The sequence below is a fragment of the Neophocaena asiaeorientalis genome, unplaced genomic scaffold, assembly GCF_003031525.2.
Source record: "Neophocaena asiaeorientalis asiaeorientalis breed wild unplaced genomic scaffold, Neophocaena_asiaeorientalis_V1.1 scaffold280, whole genome shotgun sequence".
NCBI lineage: Eukaryota > Metazoa > Chordata > Mammalia > Artiodactyla > Phocoenidae > Neophocaena > Neophocaena asiaeorientalis.
The window spans coordinates 2,963,946-2,986,997 of NW_020185321.1; the positions used below are offsets into that span (position 1 = coordinate 2,963,946).

General features: G+C 40.5%; 1 protein-coding gene across 2 annotated transcripts in view; it reads left to right on the top strand.

Annotated features, from left to right (window-relative positions):
• TDRD12 (tudor domain containing 12) overlaps positions 1-23,052 on the top strand; it is a 74,391-nt gene that overhangs the window by 29,237 nt on the left and 22,102 nt on the right. For both annotated transcript variants that reach the window (XM_024734089.1, XM_024734088.1), the window contains exons 8-21: positions 1,516-1,613; positions 3,393-3,469; positions 6,323-6,406; positions 7,810-7,870; positions 8,209-8,316; positions 10,477-10,662; positions 12,522-12,681; positions 13,144-13,271; positions 14,649-14,840; positions 15,084-15,212; positions 15,992-16,109; positions 16,715-16,854; positions 16,988-17,208; positions 19,675-19,774. In XM_024734089.1, coding sequence (XP_024589857.1) covers positions 1,516-1,613; positions 3,393-3,469; positions 6,323-6,406; positions 7,810-7,870; positions 8,209-8,316; positions 10,477-10,662; positions 12,522-12,681; positions 13,144-13,271; positions 14,649-14,840; positions 15,084-15,212; positions 15,992-16,109; positions 16,715-16,854; positions 16,988-17,208; positions 19,675-19,774 — 1,802 coding nt within the window. The remainder of the gene's footprint in view (positions 1-1,515; positions 1,614-3,392; positions 3,470-6,322; positions 6,407-7,809; positions 7,871-8,208; positions 8,317-10,476; positions 10,663-12,521; positions 12,682-13,143; positions 13,272-14,648; positions 14,841-15,083; positions 15,213-15,991; positions 16,110-16,714; positions 16,855-16,987; positions 17,209-19,674; positions 19,775-23,052) is intronic.

Below are 23,052 nucleotides of genomic sequence, written 5' to 3' on the forward strand. Positions count from 1 at the left end.
CTGGTACGCAGACCTCTCACTGTTGTGTCCTCTCCCGTTGCGGAGCACAGGCTCTGGACGCGCAGGCTCAGCGGCCATGGCTCACGGGCCCAGCCGCTCTGCGGCATGTGGGATCTTCCCGGAGCGGGGCACAAACCCATGTCCCCTGCATCGGCACGTGGACTCTCAACCACTGCGCCACCAGGGAAGCCCTGACTTGAATCTTTTAAAATGTATTAAACGTGTATTATGACCCAGAATATGGTCTCACTTGGAAAAGGCTGTGTGTGTACTTGAAAAGAATGTATGTTCTGTTATTGTTGGGGAGAGTGTTACGTAAAGATCAGTTACGTCATGTTGGTTGATAGTGTTTTCAGGTCTTCTCCGTCTTTATTGATTTTTTTTTTGTCAACCCATCTATCAACTACTGAAGGACGGATGTTGATATCTCCAACTTTGCAATTGTTTTATTTTTGTCTCCTTTCAATTCTATCAGTTTCTGTTTCATGTATTTCGAGGCTGTTACTTAGGTACGTGAAAGTTTAGAACTTTTATGTCCTCTTGATGAATTGATCTGCGTCATTATTAAATGACCCTTTTATCTCAGATAATATTCTTTGATCTGAAGTCTGCTTTGTCTCAGCTGGGGCTGTCATCTGAAATACGTGTAGTGGCCTTTCCATCTGGTTGCTTGGGCTTCCTCACAACGTGACGGCTGGGCTTCAGAAGTGAGCATCAAAGAGAGCAAGTCATAAGTGTGTGACGTTTTTGTGATCTAGCTTTGGAAGTCACATAACACCCCTTCCATGTTTACAAGCCCACCCAGGCAGTCGGGAAAGGAGTATGAGCCCATCTCTCCGTGGCAGAAGTGTGAAGATCACATTGTAAGAATAGCGTGTGTTGGGAGTCACGTTGTGACCTTTGCAAAATAGATTCTGCCAAGTTGGGAAAATAAATTATGGTTAATTTTTAGCCATTAAAGGAATTTATAAAACATTTTTTAATAGGTTGAAACAAGATTTTTAAATTGAATCCCCTCAAGTAAAGTATAACACAAAATCCTATTCCATAACAATTTTATATATTAAGGTTTTACAATAGTACTTTTTTTTAGTATAATCCTTTTTTTTTTTAAGGTTTTTTTTTGGGGGTGGGTGCTGTGTTGTTGGGTCTTTGTTGTTCTGCGTGGGCTTTTTCTAGTTGTGCTGAGCGGGGGCTACTCTTGGTTGCGGTGAGTGGGCTTCTCATTGCAGTGGCTTCTCGTTGCAGAGCATGGGCTCTATGCACCCAGGCTTCAGGAGTTGTGGCTCGCGGGCTCTGGAGCGCAGACTCAGTAGTTGTGGTGCACGGGCTTAGTTGCTCCGCAGCATGTGGGATCTTCCCGGACCAGGGCTCGAACCCATGTCCCCTGCATTGACAGGTGGATTCTTAACCGCTGCGCCACCAGGGAAGCCCTAGTATAATCCTTTTTGTCCTATTTTCTATTTATTAATAACACTTTCTAAGATAATTTTTATTACTATTTGTATTTTGCAGATACAACTATAAAGTGTAATACGGATTCATTGAGAGATTCACCCAAAAAAAAATCAGAAAAGAAACAACAGTGCGTCTCCTTAAAAGATGTAAATAAGGTGGTCTTTTTAAATGTTCATTAAATACAAAGTTCATATAATGTTCATTTTAGAATATTCTCCTTTAAAATCTACTAGGAACCAAAAATATGGCTATGATAGTTTCATTCATGAAAAAATATAAGTTTACATGTTTGCTCTGTTTCAAAAGAACAGGGTAACTCCAGCTCCTCCCTTGTCAAGTCCTTGTTCTTTTTGTTGTTGTTGTTGTTTAACTTTAGTAGCTTAACACAAAAAAACTTTGTTTTGCAGTCATACAATATGCGTTCTTGAAGCTGGGGGGATGTTCTGCTCCATATAATCCTTACTCAAGGACCTGGGTTCATCACCTAGAACATCATAATCGTAGTGGCGGGGGATAAAGGGAAAAGAGAACTGTGAACCTGCTATAAAGTCCTTCTACCCAGAAGTGACACATGTCACTTCTGATTATGTATCATTGGTTAAAGCAAGTCATATGATCATGTAACTGCAAAGGATCATAAAAGTACATTCCTGCTGACTAGCCAGAAGGAGAACTGGAAATAATTAATGAGCTGCAATGTATACTGTTAACTCCCAGAGATATTACTAAGTGAAAAGAAAAAGCATGCTTTATTCTTCATGTTAAAAAACATGTTACAGGACTTCTCTGGTGGCGCAGTGGTTGAGAGTCCGCCTGCCAATGCAGGGGACATGGGTTTGTGCCCCGATCCGGGAAGATCCCACATGCCGTGTAGCGGCTGAGCCCGTGAGCCGTGGCCGCTGAGCCTGCGCGTCTGGAGCCTGTGCTCCACAACAGGAGAGGCCACAACAGTGAGAGGCCCACATACTGCAAAAAAAAACACAAAAAACAAAATACCATGTTATATATACTATATACTCTTGAAATGCATTGAGTATTTCTGGAAGTCCATGTTGAAAATAAGGAGATAGCTCTAGGTAGGCATAGAAAACCTAGGTGGTTTAATTTTCTTGAAGTCTTAATTTTCACTGTATATGATTTTGTATTTTATGTATTTCATAGCAGACGCATGTATTATCTAGTAAGGGTTTCCCAACAGGAATATGTGAGTCCGGAAGAGACTTTTAAAAAATTACTTAAATTGGGGCTTCCCTGGTGGCGCAGTGGTTGAGAGTCCGCCTGCCGATGCGGGGGATGTGGGTTCGTGTCCCGGTCCGGGAAGATCCCACAAGCCGTGGGGCGGCTGGGCCCGTGAGCCATGGCCGCTGAGCCTGCACGTCCGGAGCCTGTGCTCCGCAACGGGAGAGGCCACAACAGTGAGAGTCCCGCGTATCGCCACAAAAAAAAAAAAAAAAAAAAATTACTTAAATTTATAAAGATTTAGTAATCATGGCTTATAAATAAAATTTCCAAGTGGGAGACACTTTTAAACTCAAATCCTTGTTCTTGGCTTACTGACCACTCTACAAAATTAGGTATTTATTCTCATTTTAACAAGGGTGTAAAAATCTGGAATTATGGGACACTCTGATAGTTAAGGTCAAGTCTAACCTGTCCCTCCAGGTCTTTTGAAAAGACAGGTGAAAGTAATTCCAGGACATTTTAAATACTGATTATATGAAAAGGCAGCTGCCTGCTATTTGGATATTTCAATCTAGTGGTTATAGCAGTGGCATAATCACCCAGCTCTCCAGTTCTTGGTCTCTTCATATCTGTGTTGCCTGAATGTTATCTGGGATGGTTGTCTGTGAGAATAACTCCCATGAAATTTTGATTCCTCAAGAATGTATATCATGTTAGCATAATTATTCTTTCTGAAAAAAATTGTTTTACAGTGTGTTGAGTCTTCAGTGTATTGGCCAATGAAAAGAGGCATAACCACGTATGCCGATCCAGATATACCAGCAGCAAGGTATGATTTGAAAACCAGTGTAATTGACTAGAGACTTAAGTATAATATTGTTTTATACAGCATTCTGTAATATTGATGATAGAAGAATATTCAGTTTCAAAAAAAGAGTGACCTTGGAAATATCGATTAAACATATGTTAATTTAAAATTAAAATGTTTGACAACTGGCTAGCAGCACCGTTGACCAAAAAGTGGTAGTGATTCTTGTCTCCTTGTTACCTTATCAGACAAAGTTGTGTCTGTAAGGCAGGTCCAGTGACACTGTCTTGATGTAAAGGATGGGTAAATGTGGGCCAGATGGCAGTTCAAGTTGGTGGAAAGCAAAGAATGGTCTGTTATAGTTTTGAAGATGAGCATCAAAGACTTTGTAACCCTGTCCTCATCAAGATCCATGTCAGTGATACTAATGAGATCACAGAAAGGATGTATTGTAATGTTATACATTTCACATGTAGTGTAAGATCTTAAAATGGGAAGCTTCCATTTCTCCCCTTCTGAACTTTATGCTAGTGTTGTCATACATTTTATTTATACATTTGTTATAAATGCTGGAATCTATTATTGTTTGTATTTAAATAGTGACTTTTCTTTTAGAGGGATTCAAATAAATAATAAAAAAATTATATATCTACCCACGTAGTTACCACCCATGCTTTTCAGTTTTTGTGTAGATGCAGATTTCCATCTGGTACCATTTTCCTTCTACCTGAAGGACTTCCTTTACTATTTCTTGTATTATGGGTCTGCTGGTGATGAATTCTTTCAGCTTTTGTGTGTCTGAAAAAATATTTTAGCTTCATTTAAAAAAACACAAAACCTTTGCAAGGATAGAATTCAAGGTTTAAATTTCTTTTCCCCTGTGTTTTAAAGATGTTGCTCCACCATCTGCTTGCTCATATTGTTACCAGTGCAAAATCTACCATCGTCTTTTTTCTTTGTTCCTCTGTGTGCAGCATGTCCTTTTCCTCTGCTTTTAAGATTTTCTCTTTATTGCCGTTTTGAACAATTTAATTATTGTATCACATGTCTTGGTGTAGTTTTGCTCACGTTTCTCATGCTTGGGGATCATTAGGGCTCTTCATTTGTAGGTTTCTGTCTTTTCATCAAATTTGGTAAGTATTCAGCTGTTATTCTACAAATATTTTTTCTGCACTCATCTCTTTCTCCTCTCCTTTTGAGACTCTTATGAGACAAATGTCCCTGAGGGTCTGTTCATTTTTGCAACCTTTTCTTGCTGTTTGTCGTGTTAATAATTCTGCTGATCTATGTTTAATTGACTCTTCTGTCATCTCCATTTTGCTATTAAGCCCATCCAGTGAATTCTTTATTTGATGTATTATATTTTATAATTAAATAAAATTTTTATTTAATTTTTTTCTAATCTGTATTTTTTTTTGCTGAGAAGAAAGGAGAGTTCTTATCATGCCGTTCAACAGTGCTCCCCTTTCCTTTTCTTATGGAGCATGGTTATAAGAGCTGCTTGATAATTCACACTTCTGAGCTGTGCTGGGGTTGGCACGTGTTGATTATTTTTTCCCTCTACAGTCTGCCTGATTTTCCTGATTCTTTGTATGTCAAGTAATTTTGGATTGCATCCTGGATATTTGGAATATTATGGTATGAGACTCTGGTTTAGAATCCGCTGGAGGATGTTAACTTTGTTGTTTTTGTTGTTTGTTTTAGCAGGAGGTCATCACTTCCTTAAGGTTCAGACCTCAAACTCTGTCTCACTTACCGTGGGTGGTGATTGTGGCACTGTTTCTAAGTCTTTGGTACACTGCTTTGGGTCTGTTCTGAATATGCTCAACTTGGGGTGAGCGTGGGACTTCTTTTGGGGCCATAAAAAGAAATAAGGGACTCCCCCCCACCCCGCCACCCAGCTCTCTATCTCTTCTTTTTTCCCCCAGGATTTTCCTCACATTCGCCATTTTCTAGATGCTCTCTCTCTCTGTTCCTCTGACCAGGTAGATGGTTTCTTGTGGAGAAGCTACCATGCAGTTCTGTGTGATTGGGGCTGCTTGTGTAATAAAATAGCAATAGAAATAAGAGAGGAAAAATGAGGGGGATTTTCCTTGTACAGTCTTTAGACTACTGGGTCCCTATTTCCCGGTTCCTTAGAGGGAGGGAGAAGTTTTCTCTCAGGGTTTTAAGTGACCACACTGCCGTTACCACTGCAGCCTGCAGCTCCGTGATCAGAGCTGCCCTTGGGGCAGGGCCAGGAGAGGAAGAGAAGAGAGAAGTCGGGATTCCTTACATCCTCTGGTTTAAGGCCCTTGCCTTTTCTCTGGCTTGAAGTACAGTCGGCCCTCCTTATTCACAGCTCCTGCATCCGCACTGACACAGGTCCCCTGGGTACGGAGGGCTGACTGTACTGCACCATCTTATATGAGCATCCGTGCATTTCGGTATCCGCAGGGCTCCTGGAACCAGTCTCCTGTAGACACTAAGGGATGATGGTAGAGAGTTTCTCTCAGGGTTTTTGATGTCTGCATCTTCTACGCCATTCTGCGACTCGGGCTGCCCTCAGCTCAACACCAAGGGAAAGCCAGGAAACTCTCCATAGCTCTGGTGGCTTTTCACGTTTTAGTTGTAGTCGTTGCATACTTCGTCCCAAGTTTCTAGTTGTAATCAGCAAGGAAGAGAGGATGTAGTGGGCTTGCTCGCTCTTGGCAGCCCAGGACTGTCAAAATGGTTTTCCTACTCAAAGGACTCAGTTTCAGTTCTCACAGAATTTACTGAAGTTGATCAGGTTACTCCAGTGGAACTTCTTAAATTGTCTCCCAGAAAATAACGGTATTTTGAGGTTGGGGATAAATGGGTTCAGAAATTTTAATAAAAGTTTTTGATTTCTAGTGATGCTTTATGTCAGAAGTCAAATGAGAAACCACTTAGATTGGCTGAGAAGAAAGGATACAATGAGAAGAACAGCTGTGTGAAGTACGGATCTTTTTCTTGGCCTAAATTTTTAATTGAAATAATTGTAAAAAACAGTGTAAGCAGGAAGAATTGAAAATATGATTTTATTATTAATTTCAAACCTGCATTCCTATAAAGTAAATAAATATATATACACACACGTTTTTTTCTTTTCCATTTGCTAGAGTAGAGTTTTCTGTTTAAAGCTTTGTTCCACTGTAAATAGTCATGCTCTCCCTCCTGTTCCTGATTCTCTTGTCAAGTGAACAGTTTTATGAAACAAATTATATATAGTTGATCTTTTGGGGCTGTTGATTTTATATGGGTTGGTGCTTGCTTTCTTCCCAGTTTTCTGACGTTAAATAGATCTACCACCTGCTGGAGAAACTGTTTAATTATTTGCAGTGTAGAACTTCAGGATTTTGGGGGGTTTTTTTGTCCTGCCAGATTCACAAAGTATTCACTTACAAGGTGTTAACAGTAGAGCAATCACTTCATTTTATACTTGTTTAGTCTACAAAATATTTTCCTACCAATTTTTATGATTTCTTACCCTACTAGCTTAAAAATGCTCTTATGTTCCAAGTAACTGTGGCTGCTCTAAAACCACCAGAGTGACAAAGTGTTTGAGACAGTTCAGAAGTGGGTAGGTTGTACTGCATCCACTAACTGGCCTGAGATGACTGGGGAGAGGGTGTTGACCCTACAGCCATTTCGGTGTCCCGACTTCCCAGAGGCCACTCTGTGGCCCTGTGATGTCCCCTTGCCCAGCAGGAGGTCCTCACCGTGTCCAGGGCCGAGGGCTCTGAAGGCCGCCATGGAGCCCGTGGATCTGGGGGTGGCTGTTAATGTACCAGAGTTGACATCCTCTTACCCAGGCATCCCTCCACCTAATACCTGAAAGTTGTGGTGCTACAACAGGTTATTTTCCTTGGAACCAAAGACCTTGGTTATCCATGCAGCTCATTTCTTTTAGCTACATGCCCTTTACTTAGAACCCACTGGTGAAATGACATCAGTTATTCTATCAGTCTGTGGTGGGTTCCAGGGAACCTTGAAGTGATTAAAGATCAAACAGCAAAAAAAGGAAGGAGGCAGTGGGTTTCTTAGAAGAAACATGAGATGACCTAGTGATCATGCAGTCTTTCTCCATGTCCAGAGCAAATGGTCCTGGGATTGGCAGTGCTGTGTCCACAGAGCAGGGCCCAGTGCGGGAGGGAGAGGGGGCAAGCATGAGACTGGCAAGACCCCCATGGCCCCTTATGTAGCAATAGACAAGGCAAAACAGAACAAGCAGGAATGTCATAGCCATGCCTTGGGAGGCAGAGTTCATTTTACCTCTGTCGAAGAAGAATTAGAATAATAGCTCAACTGAAGAAATATAAACACTCCTTTCTTCTTCAAATTATCCTTTTATTTTACAGATTATTGCAGTTTCTAAATCCTGATCATTTGAGAGCCGATGGAATCTCTGATCTGCAGCAGGTATGGCAAACACCCGCAAGAGAAAACTGTTTACTCTTTAAATCCTTCCCCTTCCTCCCTCAAGATTTGAGATATGAAGACAAACTCCTTGCATGGAGGACTTTACCTGAAGATACCCTTTTAGAAATTATCTAATGAATTATTGCTTTAGAGACATGGCTCTTTTGGGTAATGGATAATCTTCCTTTTATTTTGGTAATTTTGGTGGGTTTTTATAAGCATATAAACTTAGGGTTTTACATGGAAACCAAACTCTTATATCTTCTTTATTTCCATAAAGTTCTTGGTATTCTGTGCTAACACCACAGGGCAGAGCCATCTGACATCTGTGTTCTTAGTTGCAGAGGTTGAAGTCAGGCTCCCAGCTGCCCTTGGTCGTTCTGCGGACCAGGGTCGAGCCCTGCTTGTCCATCAACACGGCGCCACTCTCGGCAGACCTGAAAAAGGTGACGGGGCTCAGACCAGGCTTGTGAAGGAGGACTGACCTGCTCTAACATAGAAAGATTTTTAATAAAGCAGTTTTAAGTTTGCATTTATATAATTTCTTTGCTTTTGAAATTTTCTTTTAAGATTTTATTATTAATTTCTCATTTATTCTTAAAGTCGAGGTTAACTTCTTATAAGTGAATAATTCTTTTGTGGAGAAACCTAAGTGCTTTTCTGAAATAAGTTTTCAAATGCGCCTCTGAAAAGGGGCTTAGAAGGGGCACAAGTAGTCAGGGCAGTTAGAATGTACTTCTTAGTACTCTTTTCAGAATTGCGTTATAGACCTGTGGTTTCACTTAGATCATCGGTTTAGATCATAAATCTTTATCTACTTCCCTCTTGATATTGAAAAAAAGTAAAAACAAAAAAACGACAAGCATGAATAGAATGAGAGCGGAGCCTTTATTAGACAAGGAATTTCTACAGGCTTTTGGAAGATGGAAAAGAAGCAGCCAGGATGGCTGACCACCTGAGGAAGGAGTGACACGGGGAGGGCAGTGAACTCCCTGCCTTGTTTCCTGAACATCTTCAGCCAGTTTCTCAGGAAGGAGATTGGAGGCTCTGTTTGGAGAAACCGAATGGCGCTAGAGAATGACCTTGCGGTGATGCTGTTTTCGAATCCTCTCAGTAAAAATGCATGCTCGCTGCCTGTCTCCTTGCAGTGATGTGACGCTCACATGGTGATGAGCTCTGCCCTGCCTGCGGATATAGTCAGCTTTCAGTGTCCTCGATGTGAGCAGACATCAGGGATCCTTGGACATTGGAAGAAAGCCTTAACCTAGGAAAAAAAAAAAAAGACCAAAACAAACTCTGAAAGAAACAAACAATGTTAAGGAGTGGAAGAAAACATTAGAAAATAGATATCCTCAGAGATAAGAGAAGATATTGCTTGGATTTAACAATAATAGGGTGCTACTAAAAACAAAAGGAACAGTCAGAGATAAAAAGTGCTCTTAGAAATTAAAAATGCTATGGAAATAAAAAAACAGTAGATATGAGAGGTAAGATAGAAGTTAACAATCAGAAAGTAGAACACAAAGACAAAGAGATGGAAATGGGGGGGGAAGAGAATTTGAGGGTCAATTTGAGGTCTCGTATCTGAGTGGGATTTCTAGAAAGAATGACGGCAGAGGACCGAAAATTCTGAGAATAACACATGGACACTTTCCTTACTTAATGGATATGACTTTCTAAATTGAGAGGGTTTGCCGACCGGAGACCCAGCACAACCGAGGAGCAGGAGCGTAGACACGTTGCTACGAAGCATCTGAACTGGAGGGATTCAGAGATCGTGAAAGCTTCCAGAGAGGAGGAACCCATCCCACGGCGGGGTCAGGAATCAGAATGACTTCAGACTTTCCCACAGTTCACCAGCAGAGCAGTGACTCCACAATTCTCGTGAAAAGTTATTTCCAGCCTAGAGGTCTGTACTCAAACCATTCCTGAGGTGTAAGGATAGAATGAAGACATTTTCACACGTGCAGAATCTCCGATTTCCTTCCCCTGCACCCTTTGTCGAGAAGCTGCCGAAATTTGTTCTCCACCAAACCAAGAAATTCAACTGAGAAAGTTGCAGCACAAAGGGTGGTGTTGCAGGGGAACCCCAGTCCCGAGTGCAGCTGGGGTTCGGGGCCGGGGGATGAGACCTTCAGAGAGAGGACGGTGCTGATGAGTTCACCCTGTTGGCAGATCTCATCGGTGTGGCTGGAGAACTCTCCTCTGTGGAACATTTGGGAGGTCTTGATGACAGCGGATTACACAGAAAAATAAGCAAACAAAGGCAAGTTTTTAAAAAGCTTTCTAAGTGGAGCCGATGCACCAGCAGCTTATCAGGAGGAAGAGAAGCCACATCTTTGCTGTGGTGAAACGTTAAGCACCTCGTGTTTCAACAGACTGCCTATTGGATCCTTTCAGTTGGGAGCCCAGAAAAGCGAGGGTCTTTTGAGCAGGAGTTTGTTGCTGGAAAAGATTCGGGGGGGGGGGGGGGGACTTATTAAGTTAGGTTTTGGATAATACCAGATTAAGCAATGTATACTCGTTCTTGGGGTAAAGTGAGCAATGAGAAGTTTATTAGTTTTCTGGGTTTTATTGTTGTTTTGGTTGTTGTTGATGTTTTGTAGGCTCTTCAAAGGAATAAGTTTCCGGGCCCCAGCCACACTGAATCTTACTCTTGGCCTCCCATAGCACGTGGCTGTGACATGGTGGTCATTTCTCATTGTGGAAATGACCCTTTGTTGTACCTTCCACCACTGCTTACGATTTTGCAAACAGGGGGCTGCTACAAGTCATTACCAAGTAGAAATGGAGTAAGTTGAAGACATTTTTGTTTAACAACAAAATGGATTAAATATTTATTTTAAATTTGACACCTAACCTTTGGTAAAGTTTAAGTTACATTAAAACTGGCAGGGGGCTTCCCTGGTGGCGCAGTGGTTGAGAGTCCGCCTGCTGATGCAGGGGACACGGGTTCGTGCCCCGGTCCGGGAAGATCCCACATGCCGTGGAGCAGCTGGGCCCGTGAGCCATGGCCGCTGAGCCTGCGCATCCGGGGCCTGTGCTCCGCGATGGGAGGGGCCGCAACAGTGAGAGGCCCGCGTACCGCAAAAAAAAACCCAAAAAGCAAAAACAAAAAACAAACAAAAAAAACCTGGCAGAACAGAGACCGTCCTATGAGAAACTCTTTTCTCAACACAGTCGCTGATTCTCTCACACTGATTCTTACCGAGAACCCCTAGTTGTGAGCCATCGGCTGAGTTGGGAGAGTCCTGGCTTTTAGTGATGACTGTACAGTTTATAGAATTATCTAACTGATTCGATTCACGTAATTATCATGGCAAACCCTTGGGATGGTCATGCCGTGTATTGTTTTCACTATTTTATAAATGAGAAAATTAAGCTCATGAAAAGTTACTGGTAAAAGTTCTTACCTGCGGACAAGTGTGACAAGAAGTGGGACTTGAATTTAGGATTTCTGTCATCTTGTCCCTCTTCTTTAAATTATCTTCACAGAACCCCACACTGTTTTATAATCCCACTTTATTTTTCCCACTCATAAGCATCAGTTAATAGCTGAGAAGGATGGTGGAAAGGAAAGAAATTGGATGTGAGGGTCAAATGATGGTGAGTGAGTGACATCTGCTTTGCTGGGGTTTTGGCTGTTAGGTGAATTGATGTGTATGAGACCCGTCTCAGATCTTCTCCCAAGATACACTACAGATGGTTCCATCACTCATTATAAGGTGAAAAATAGCAGTACAAAAGACAATTCGAATTTCATCTTAGGAAAGATACTAGTTTATTTTCCTGATTATGCCATGTAGTTTAACGAGTCCTCTTTGGAAATCCGCGTTGGCTGTGTTACGATGTATTGACTTCATAATATTAAATGGATGCGTTTGTATCACTCAGTCAGGTAGCAGCTGAGCCCGCTGATGAGATGCAGCTTGTGTTGAGATAGACCCCTGGCCGGGCCAGAAAGGAATGTCCAGGTCTGACCCTTGTGTCCATTCTGCTTTTTCCGCATCTCCAGGGTCAGTCTGCATTTAGGCGTGAGCCCTGGAAGCAGGCGCTTGCCTGCGTCTGCATAAAAGAAAGAGGAGACTCGTTCTTGTCTTCAGTTGATTGAGGGCGTGTGTCCAAGAAGGTGTTTGGCAGGCAGATATGGAGAGAGATCTGTGGGATCGTGGAGGGCAGGGGTCAGATGTTGCAGTAGGGAACTTAATCTCCTAAGGAAGTGATGTTCACCTTTTTCAGGGCCCCTTTCAGGAGGCAGTTCATCCTGGTGCTCAGCAGCAGCAGGTCTGGAGCCGGATTGCCTGGCTTTGAATCCCGCTTCTACTGAATATTAGCTGTGCAGCCTTGGGCAACAAACTTCACCTTTCTGTCCCTTAGGCTCCTCACCTGTGAAGTGAGGTAGTAATAGGTCTCACCCTGTAAGGGGACGTTAAGGACTAGATGATTTAATACTTGTGCCTAGTTTAAGCCCTAGCAGAATCTGAGTCAGTGTGTCTGAATCCATTCTAGTGAAATTATATTTTGACTTCTCTGACCTGCGTGACCGTGATGACAGCAAAAACTTAGTGCTTACTGTGTACAGGGAGATGTTCTGCGTGTCTTTGATGCTTAACCTTTGTCCAAAATCATGTGACTTTATTTGTCTTTGCAGCCTCTGGCGGTCATCGTGTGCCCTGGGTGGAAAAAGGCCCAATTAGTTTTTGAATTATTGGGAGACTATAGCATGTCCTCCAGGCCTGTTGTTCATCCTGTGGTATTAACAGTTGGACTCCACAAAGATGAAGCCAAAAGTATGAAGCTTCCAAGTGGGTGTAAGCATCCTTTCCAAGCTATTTGGTTTTCCCTAGAGAACACAGTGGAAGCCTGCTCGGGCAGGCCTGGGAGCCAGCATGATCAGCCAGGCCTCACTTGTCAGTTACCGATCAGTGCTGGTGGTGAAGGTTTACTCTTGGCTTCCATCTGTTTTTACTGAGAAAGCTAAGTCTTTTCATTCATTTATCAACGATTTATTAAACGCTTACTGTTTATTAGCTGTTGACTAAAACCACCCCCTGCCTTTCAGGAGCTCAAAACCTGGTGGGAACACAGGTATTTAGTCAGACAGTACAGGGGCAGCCTGGGCAGGCCTCTTCTCACACCCACCTGAGGAAGAAACACAGGGTTTATTTCATTGAAAGGCATTTCTAGAAAGTATGTGGAATCTTAGCAAAGGAAACGTTAGAAAAACCTGTGGAAGATCTAAGGCGTTAACTGTGTTTTCTTTTAAAATGTAGGCAATGTAATTGTCACAACACCACATAGCCTCCTGAGACTTCTCAGATATCAAAGCTTGTTGTTTCTTAGACTCTGTCATCTGATTTTGGATGAGGTGGAAGTCTTATTCTCTGAAGCTAATGAACAAGTAAGTATGGCATTTATTTAGATGTCAGTACTACTCAGAAATATATATATATATTATATACATATATGTAGAATTAAAGTCTTTTAGGAGTCAGGAAACGTGTCTAGTTGGGAAGAAGCTGGTTAATCTAAAAAATGTTTCCCTTTAACGGCTATAATTAAGAGGACAGAACATTTATCTGAATTTTCTACCCAATGTTAAAGTTCTCTTTGAAGAGCAGAATTTCTTTCCCAGGGACATTTTCTAAAATCAATATTTTTCTGGTTATGTAAGCAATACTTGTATTTTAGAAAATTTGAGAAATAGAGAAGAACCCTTGAAAAACCCCAACATCCATAATCTTATGCTCAGAGGTTACGTAACCACTGTTACTGTTTTAGAGTATTTCTTTCCTTTTCGTAATTCCTGTGTCTGTTGATACATATAATTAATAATATCAGGACCTTATTTTATGTATTGGTTTGTAACTTGCATTTCAATGAACAGCATTGTGAGTGCTGCTACCAGCTGTTCTCTAGCGTGATTGTTACTGGCCACGTGGTATTGAACCCTGTGGACATACAATTTATTTTCTGATTGTCTTATATATGGACATTTAGCATCATTTGTGTGTATGTGTGTAGCTGAAGAAACATCTTTTGGCACGTGTTTTCTTAGCATAAATTCCTAGGAAGGGGATTAATGGATCAAAGGCTATGAATTCTTAAAAGGCACTTGTTGGAAGCAGTGTAGCATGAAGGTCAGGAGCATTCCTTTGGGAGCAGCAGTGGCCCCAAGGTAAAGCCCAGGCTTTGTGACTTACTGACTGCCTCAGTTCTTATTTGCAAAGCTGGTATCTGGAACACTGCCTTGTTCAGTGGCACTCTGAAAGTGTAGATGGGTTTGCACTCCCTCTGGCAGTGTGCCTCCGCGCCACACTGCCTGCACGCCTGGCAGTAGGAGGCCCTCGTCCAGCTTTCTTTTCTAGGCTGACGGTTACACGTGGCATCTGATTTGCTTAATCTGTATTTCCTTGATTACTTTGTTAAATTGAGCATTAATTCATACTGGCCATTTGCACCCATTCTTCTAGGAGCTGCTTGTTCATTTCCTTCGCTTGTTTTCTTTCACTGGGATCATCTTTTTCTAACTAGTTTGTAGAAGTTTTTATATAAGGCTGTTCATCCTTTGTTACCTGTGTTGCCGGTATTTACCTAGATGTTTGTTTTAATTTTGTCTATACATAAACATTTTTCCTTTTTAGTTTTTACTTTCATGTTTAAAGACCTTTCCCACTCTGAGAACAGAAAATATACATTCCTTACATTTTATGTTCTGTCAAACTAATTATTAGTTTCTTTGGAAATAAAAGTGAAATTAATTATGCTGATTTTTTAGATGTTTCCTATATTAGATAACTTTAAAAAAATTATTGAAGTTGAAGAAAGGGAATCTGCCCCACATCAGATTGTTGCAGTTGGAGTTCATTGGAACAGACATATAGAGCAGTTAATCAGAGAGTTCATGAACGACCCCTACATTGTGATCACAGCCATGGAGGAGGCTGCCCTCTATGGCAGTGTCCAACAGGTAAAGAGTCCTGGGTGTGTGTGGTGGGGGGTTGGTGAGCCCAAGCAAGTAACCTTTATTCATGGCTTAATATTAAAAGATTACAGCATTAATTTCATATACAATCTGTAATTGTGTATTTAAATTTATATTGCTTTTGTATACCTTCTTTCCTATTAAAATTATGACTTTGCCATAAAAAGTAAAACTGGAGCACCTTGAACATTTTTTAAAAATCCCACTGTTTCTGCATTTCATTACCAGGTAGTACATCTTTGCCTGGAATGTGAAAAGACCTCCACTTTACTCCAAACTCTTGATTTCGTTCCAAGTCAGGCACAAAAGACCTTGATCTTCACCGGTTCTGTAGCTGAAACAGAAATAGTGTGTAAGGTGAGCCCTTCCACACATGAAACGTTCTTACTGCTTGTTTAAACTGTGGTTGAATCTTGAGTCGCCAGAGAATTACTTGGAGTAGTTACGTATTTGACAGGGAAATAGCCTTCCCATGGAAGCCAGCGGTCCACAAGGGGGACCTGGCAGAGCATGAAAAGGATCTGGTTCATGAAGAAGTGCCAACATCTTCTGAACCCTCTATTTAAGAAAATAGAGACGATAATGCTAAAGTATATCATCATTTAGCCAAAAAAGCCAAATAAATTGGCTAAAGATTTATTTAATCTAATTGTATATAAATTAATGCTAAAGTGTAGAAATGAGGCTAAATACAAAAGAATCAGTAGTACACCGACCTTTAGCAAAAATGAACTAGCAGGTATAGTGAAAAACAACAGTACCCTCTTGGCAATAGTACCATAAATTTCATGTATACATATACATATCTCTACAGATAATCTGTGTAGGTAAGTATACATGCACACAAGTATATATACACGCACATATATGTATGTACACGTTATTTCAAAAGGAAGGAAAATAGTTTTAGCAAAATAATGTTTGTTTCACTGGAGCAAGTTTTTAGATATAAACCATAGCATTTTGAAAATATATTTCTTTAAATTTACAACCATTTCATTCTTAGAATTAGTGGATCAGTGAGGTGAGACCCTCACAGATAATTTTAAATGATTTGTATCGATAATTATTGATGAAAGATCATCTTCAAGCTTATGTTCCTGACTGTGAACTGGCCCCTTTGGTTTCATCTTTAGGTAGTAGAAAGCAGTTCCATATTTTGTTTGAAAATGCATAAAGAAATGATTTTTAATGTAAAAAGTGTTTCAGAACAGTGGAAGAAGAAGTTAAGTTCTGGTTCTCACATTGTATTAGGTAAGTATTTTAATTTCTACTTGTATTTAGAGAAGGCTGAGCTAATGGGAATCATGTCTTCAATTCATTAATTTATTTACCTCCTCCAAATTTCTCATCATTTCCCAGATTTATTGAGAATGTATTAGTAATGTGAATTTCAAAGTGAAAATTAACCTTGACTGTGATTTTGATACTGAGGTGGAATCCAAGTGCCTCAGGTTAGTAGGCAGCGAGCGGCCCTTGGGCTAGCCGTGCTCCCTGCAGTTCCAGCTTGAGGATCACTGTCCTATGTATATGCCTATGATGGAGCTTGTCGTAAATGATTGTTAAATTTAATATTGGAAATATAAAAGTCAGAATGTATAAAATAAGTGAAAACCATATGGGCAGCCAAGATTTGTAATAGAGGCATTTTTCGAGTTAAAAAGGAGACCACTTTTCTCTGGAATTTAATTACTGGGCTTTGACATTTTGGGAAAAGAAATGGGAAGGAAGTTTCTTTGCATCTGAAAAGTAGAATGCAGTAAAGAAGTGTTTTGAAGTATGGTTCCTGGAATTGTTCTGTAAAGCATGTGCAGTAAAATTCCAGCTTCATTTGAAATTGTCCGAATCCTTTTCTCCAGCCTTAACAGATGATTGCACACCACTCTTGGCCATCACCGATGCCACGTGTGTGATTCACTTCAGCTTTCCGTCCTCGCCGAAAATTTTTGGTGGACGCCTGTATTGCATGTCTGATCATTTTCAGAGTTTAACTGAACAGGTTTGATTAATTTATATTATCATTTAATGTTTCACTGGCATTTCCCACATAATGACAAACACAGAGTCCAGAAAGTTTTATCATTTAGACTGGTATGGATGATCTGCTTCCTTTATTCACCCCCAATTTTAAGGGTTCTCCTGCAGAACAGAGAGAGAAAAAAACCAAATCTGTATTGCTGCTGACGGAGAGAAATGCCTGCCATGCAGTTGGTGTCCTGCGCTACTTGGAGCGAGCAGATACCAAGATTCCTTCAGAGCTCTACGAGTTTACTGCAGGGGTTCTGGAAGCCAAAGAAGCTAAAAAAGCCAGAAGGCCTCTTTGTCCGTATCTTAAGGCTTTTGGTTTTTGCAAGTAAGCCAGTCATCTTTTTTATAACTGACATGTAGCATACAGTAAACGGCACAGATGATAAGTTTACAGCTTGATGATTGTTACATGCATATGCAACCCATGTGAGCTACGGCCCAGCTCTGAGGGAGCCCCTGCAAGATCCCCTCCTGTTCCTTCCCAATTTGAAGTAACCACCCTCACTCTGTCTACCAGCACTGACTAATTTTGCTTGTTTTAGAATTTTATATACATGGAATTGTAGTGTGCTCCATCTATCAGTACTGTCTGTGGCATTCATCCATGTTGTTGCACGTATTGGTATTTTATTTATTTATTTATTTTGTGGCTTAGAATTCCATTGTGTGGGGACTTCCCTGGTGGTCCAGTGGTAAAGAATCCACCTTCCAATGCAGGGGACGCAGGCTCGATCCCTGGTCGGGGAACTAGCATCCCACATCCCACAGGGCAGCTGAGCCCGTGTGCCACAACTACTGAGCTCACGCACCTCAACTAGAGAGCCTGTGTGCCACAAACTGCTACAGAGTCCACACGCTCTGGAACCCGCGCCACAACTAGAGAGAAGCCCACGTGCCGCAATGAAGAGCCCGCGCACAACAAAAGATCCCAAGTACCACAACGAAGATCCCGTGTGCTGCGATTAAGACCTGACGCAGCAAAATAAATAAATAAATATTTTTAAAAAATTCTGTTATATGAATATATCATGATGTATATATCCATTCTACTCTTGACGGGCCTGTGAGTTGTATTATGTATGAAGCGTCCATGAACACTCTTGTACGTGTCCTTTTCTGGAAATATGCACCCGTTTCTCTTGGGTATATATTATACTCTGGAGTGGTATTGCTGGGTCATGGGGTAGACTTGTGTTTAACTTTGCCAGGGCGGTTGGTCATCTTATGATCCCACCAGGTGTGTGTGAGGGAGTTTGGGTTGCTCTGTATCCTCAGCAACACTTAGTATTCGTGGGGGTGTAGGGGAAAACCATTGTTATTTTAATTTGCATTTTCCTAAGAATTCATGACGTTGAATGGCTTTTCAACGTGATTGTAGGACATTTGACATCCTTTTTTGTGAAATGCCTGTTCAGGTCTTTTGCCCATTTTTAAAATGGGGTATTTACTGGTTTATAGGAATAATTTGTTTATTCTTGATACAGCTGCTTTGTCAGAGATATGCATATATGCTTTGAGAAACTTCTCCCAGTCTGTGGCTTGCCTTTTAAGAGTCTTTCAATGGACAGACATTTTTAATTTTGATGAAATGTTTTATGGTTACTGTTTTATGGTGTTTTAATAGAAGAAATAAATTGCCTACCTCTAGATCATGAAGACATTCTTCTATATTTTCTTCTAGAAGTTTTATAGATTTAGCTTTCACATTTAGGCGTGTAATCTATATTGAATTAATTTTTGTGTATAGTGTTTGATATGGGGCAAGGTTTACTTTTTTTCTGTATGGATAATCTCTTGCTCCAGCATTCTTTATTTAAAACACTGTTGTGTTCTCACTGAGTTGGTGCCTTTGACATAACCCAGACGATAGTGTATGGGATCTATTTGTGGACTCTCTCTGTTACATTGGTCTACTTGTCTATTCTTACACCAGTACTACACTTTTTTAAGTACTGTAGCTTATAGTGGGTCTTGGGAAATGGTATTTAAGTCCTCCAACTTTGTTCTTCTTCAAGGTGGTTTTGGCATTTTAAGTCTAATGCATCTCCATGTTTATTTTAGAAAGGGTTGTCAGTTTCTTCAAAAACATTGCTGGAATTTTGATAACTGCATTGATTATATGAATCAATTTGGAGAACATGGATATATCTTAACAGTCAGGAGATCCCTGAGTCAGGGATCCAGACACGATGCCAATACTTGATCAGTGGATCTCTGGCACTGAGTAGTAGATGTCTGTTAGATATCTACTGGATTGAATTTAATTTTAAGATAACTATTGAAATTAACTCCTTTGAATTATGTACGTTATCCAGGTTATTAGCAGCAATTTCCATTATGCCTTTACATAAAATATTGAATTTTAAAACTGAAGCTTTAACTATTTCTCAGTTTGGGTTACAGAATGGCTCCTGCTTTAGAGGTTCATTGGCCCCTGTTGTGGGTTATAGTGATGTGTTTCTGATTCAGAGTCTTTACTTTGGAAGTATATTTTGTTCATTTACGTACTGCATTTAAGACTGTCTGGAGAAATAATGCAGTAACTCTGTCCTTTAAGTTTACTCAGTGCCAGTTAGATTTTAGGATCCTTTCCACTTATTTACACACTGTTAGTGTCATCTGAGGGATCTAATTAGCTTTACAGCATTTGGTTACTTAACTTTACAGCGTTTGGCATACAAGTTCTCTGATTTCGATTCTAGATTAATTTTCCTGGTGAATACTTTAAAATTCATGTTGAAAATTGTTATTTTTTTTTTCCTGGTTTTAAAATCCTGTTCCTCTTTTTCAGAGACAAAAGGATCTGTCCTGATCGACACCATGTTAATCCAGAAGTAGACATGCCAAGGAAGTTATCCAACCAAACTCTACCAGTGTTGGGATACATAAAAGTAAGTCCTCTTAAAGAACTTGTCCAGTGATTAATGGTCATTTTAACGAACAGCTTTCATTCTTTAAGAGGTAGAATTTAATAGAAGGCAATTATGACAGTACTAATTACCACCATTAATCTGACAGTAGGCACTTATTTTAAGGGTTCTTATACGGTGCTTTATTTCAAGGTGCCAGTTCGTTCAGAAAACCAAGATCAAATTGGAAGATAGATAAACCACTTAAATTTAGGGATTTCTTAGTTATCTTTTTAGAAAGAAAGTTGTTTCCCTTTGGGGACTGTTAAAAATAATGTGATGATTACACGAACCTTTTCAGATCATCCATGATTATTCCTTTGGGGAATATTCTGAGATACAGATAGAATTGCTGAGTTGAGTTGTCACTTTCTTGTGAATCTTTATTTATTTATTTATTTATTATTTCTTCCTTCCTTTTTGGGTTTGAGTGTTCTGCCTTCACCTTCCCTTTCCCTTAGGGCGAATCTGTTATGTTCATTCATGCTTGTGCTTCTCCTTGTGTGGCTATGCTGTGCTCGTTTCCTGGGGCTGTTGTAGATACCATGAACTGGCTGCCTTAAAACAGCACAAGTTTATTCTCTCACAGTCCTGGAAGCCAGAGTTTGAAATCAAGGTGTCAGCAGGCTGTGCTCGGTCTGAAGACTCCCTTTCCTGCTTCTTCCGGCTGCTGTTGACTCCAGGCGTGCCCTGGCCTGTCTTCACCTCGTGGCCACATCCCTGCAGTCTCTGCCTCCTCTTCTCTCTGTGCCTCTTACAAAGCACACTTGTCAATGGATAAAGGGCCCACCCCCATAATCCACAGTGACCTCCTCGCCCAGAAATACTTAATTACATCTGCAAACACCTTTTTTCCAAATAAGGTCACAGTCACAGATCGTGGGAGTTAGCACAGAGACAGTTTTCTTTGGGGGCGTGGCGGGAGGCATGGATTACCATTGAACCCCATACAGTTTTCACTGATGAAATGATTTTTGTCTTGAATTTCTGATTCTTTCCCAAGTTCTATCACCTCATTTCTACATTTTAAAATTCTGATATATGTGGTTCTTTTATATCATACATCATTTTCTTAATAAGCTAAAAGGCAGCTAGTTTTGAAATCGGAGCACAGTTTCCATCTATTTTGTGGATACATTTTTCTGGTGGCCTTCATTGTCTCTAGGGACTGTTATTCTGCTTCTTATTCTCTTTTTTATTATTGTAACTTAATATGGGATTTGACCTTGATGCTTTGCTGTTGCTCATTTTTCGATAAAATTCCTTTTCCTTAAATTTGAGGAGGAGGTGTGGGTCAGGATAACTTCTCTAATTTCACAGAGTTTCCATTTCTGTTGTTTCCATGTCTGGTTAAAAAAAAAAAAAAATGAAAACACAGTTTCTGAGATTTTGGGGATGCCCTGGCTCTGTGCCCCTCACCCAGGTACATCTGGCCTTTCTCTTCCTTCATCTCTCTTGTCCCTGGGTGGACAGTTTGGAGATGTCACAGGGGCCCAGCCTTCACCCACTATCAGAATGCAGAAAAGCCTTCCGGTGCAGCTGCCCTTGTCACCCAGGCCCACCGTGTTTTCAGTGAACACCTGCTGCCTCTTGTGGAATCCTCCTGTTGCTAGTCTTTCAGACGAGCTCATACCTCCCAGTGCTGCTTCCTGCACACACAGTGATACCACGCAGGTCTTGTGATGTGGGTGGTTTTTACTCATCTGCTATTTTTGTTGTTGTTATCTAAATTAATAGATTTTATTTTTTTGAGCAGTTTTAGTTTTACAGAAAAACTGAGCAGAAAATACAGAGTTCCCCTGTACTCTCCCCCGGCACCCCCCACCAGTTTCCCCTATTATTAGCATCTTTCATTATTGTGGTACATGTGTGATAATAGATGAGCCAGTATTGATCATTATTATTAACTAAAGCCTACAGTTTAAGTTAAGGTTCACTCCTTGTAGTGTACGTTCTATGGACTTTGCCAAGTGTATGATGACACATATCCACCATTACAGTATCACACAGAATACTTTCACTGTCCTGAAAATCCCCTGTGCACTCCACCTGTCCCTCCCTTTACCTCTTCCCCAGAATTCCTAGCAGTCACCGATCTTTTTACCGTCTCTGCAGTTTTGCCTTTTTCAAAAATGTCATATAGTTGCAATCATACAGGATGTAGGTTTTTTGAACTGGCTTCTTTCATTTAGCAGTTTGCATTTAAGATTCTTCCATGCCTTTTTGTGGCTTAATCGTTTCTTTTTATTGCTGAATATACTACAGTTTGTTTATCCATTCACCTATTGAAGGACATCTTGGTTGCTTCCAATTTTTGGCAGTTATGAATAATGCTAGGATAAATATCCAAGTGCAGGTTTTCGAGTAGACAGAAGTTTTCAACTCATTTGGGTAAATACCAAAGAGTGTGACTGTTGCGTGTGATTATGTATATAGTAAGACTATGTTTTGCTTTGTAAGAAACTACAAAACTGGTTTCTGAAGTGTCTATACCATTTTACATTCTTACCAGCAATGAATGAATGAGACTTCTTGTTCCACATCCTTGCCAGTATTTGACGTTGTCAGTGTTTTAGATCTTAGCCATTCAGTTAGTGTAGTGGTGTCTCATTGTCTTAATTTGCAATTCCCTGATGACATGATGTTGAGCACCTTTTCATATGCTTATTTATCAGCTGTAATCTTCTTTGCTGAAATAGCTGTGAGATAGTATGTTCAGGGTTTTTGCCCATTTTTTAAATTGAGTTGTTTGTTCTCTTATTATTGAGTTTTAAGCGTTCTTTGTATATTTTGGATACCAGTCTTATCAGATATGTGTTTCGTAAAAATTTTCTCCCAGCCATTGGCTTGTCTTTTCATTTTCTTTATATAGTCAGCTCTTGTTATCCATAGATTCAACCAACCTCAAATCTAAAATATTTGGCAAGCAAGACTTGAATTTGCAGTGGTCCAGCAACTATTTACATAGCATTTACATTGTATTTACAGCTATTTACATAGCATTTACATTGTATTAGGTATTATGAATAATCTAGAGATGATTTAAAGTATATCCTTAGGCTGTCCTTTGGTTATATGCAAATTCTTACACCATTTTATGAAAGGGCCTTAAGCATCCGAGAATGTTGGTATTCCCAGGGGGTCCTGGAACCAACCCTCCGTGGACACTGAAAGATGGTTATAGCGCCATTTGGACAGCAGAAGTTTTTAATTTTAATGAAGTCCAACTTTCCAATTTTTTCTGTCACAGACTGTGCTTT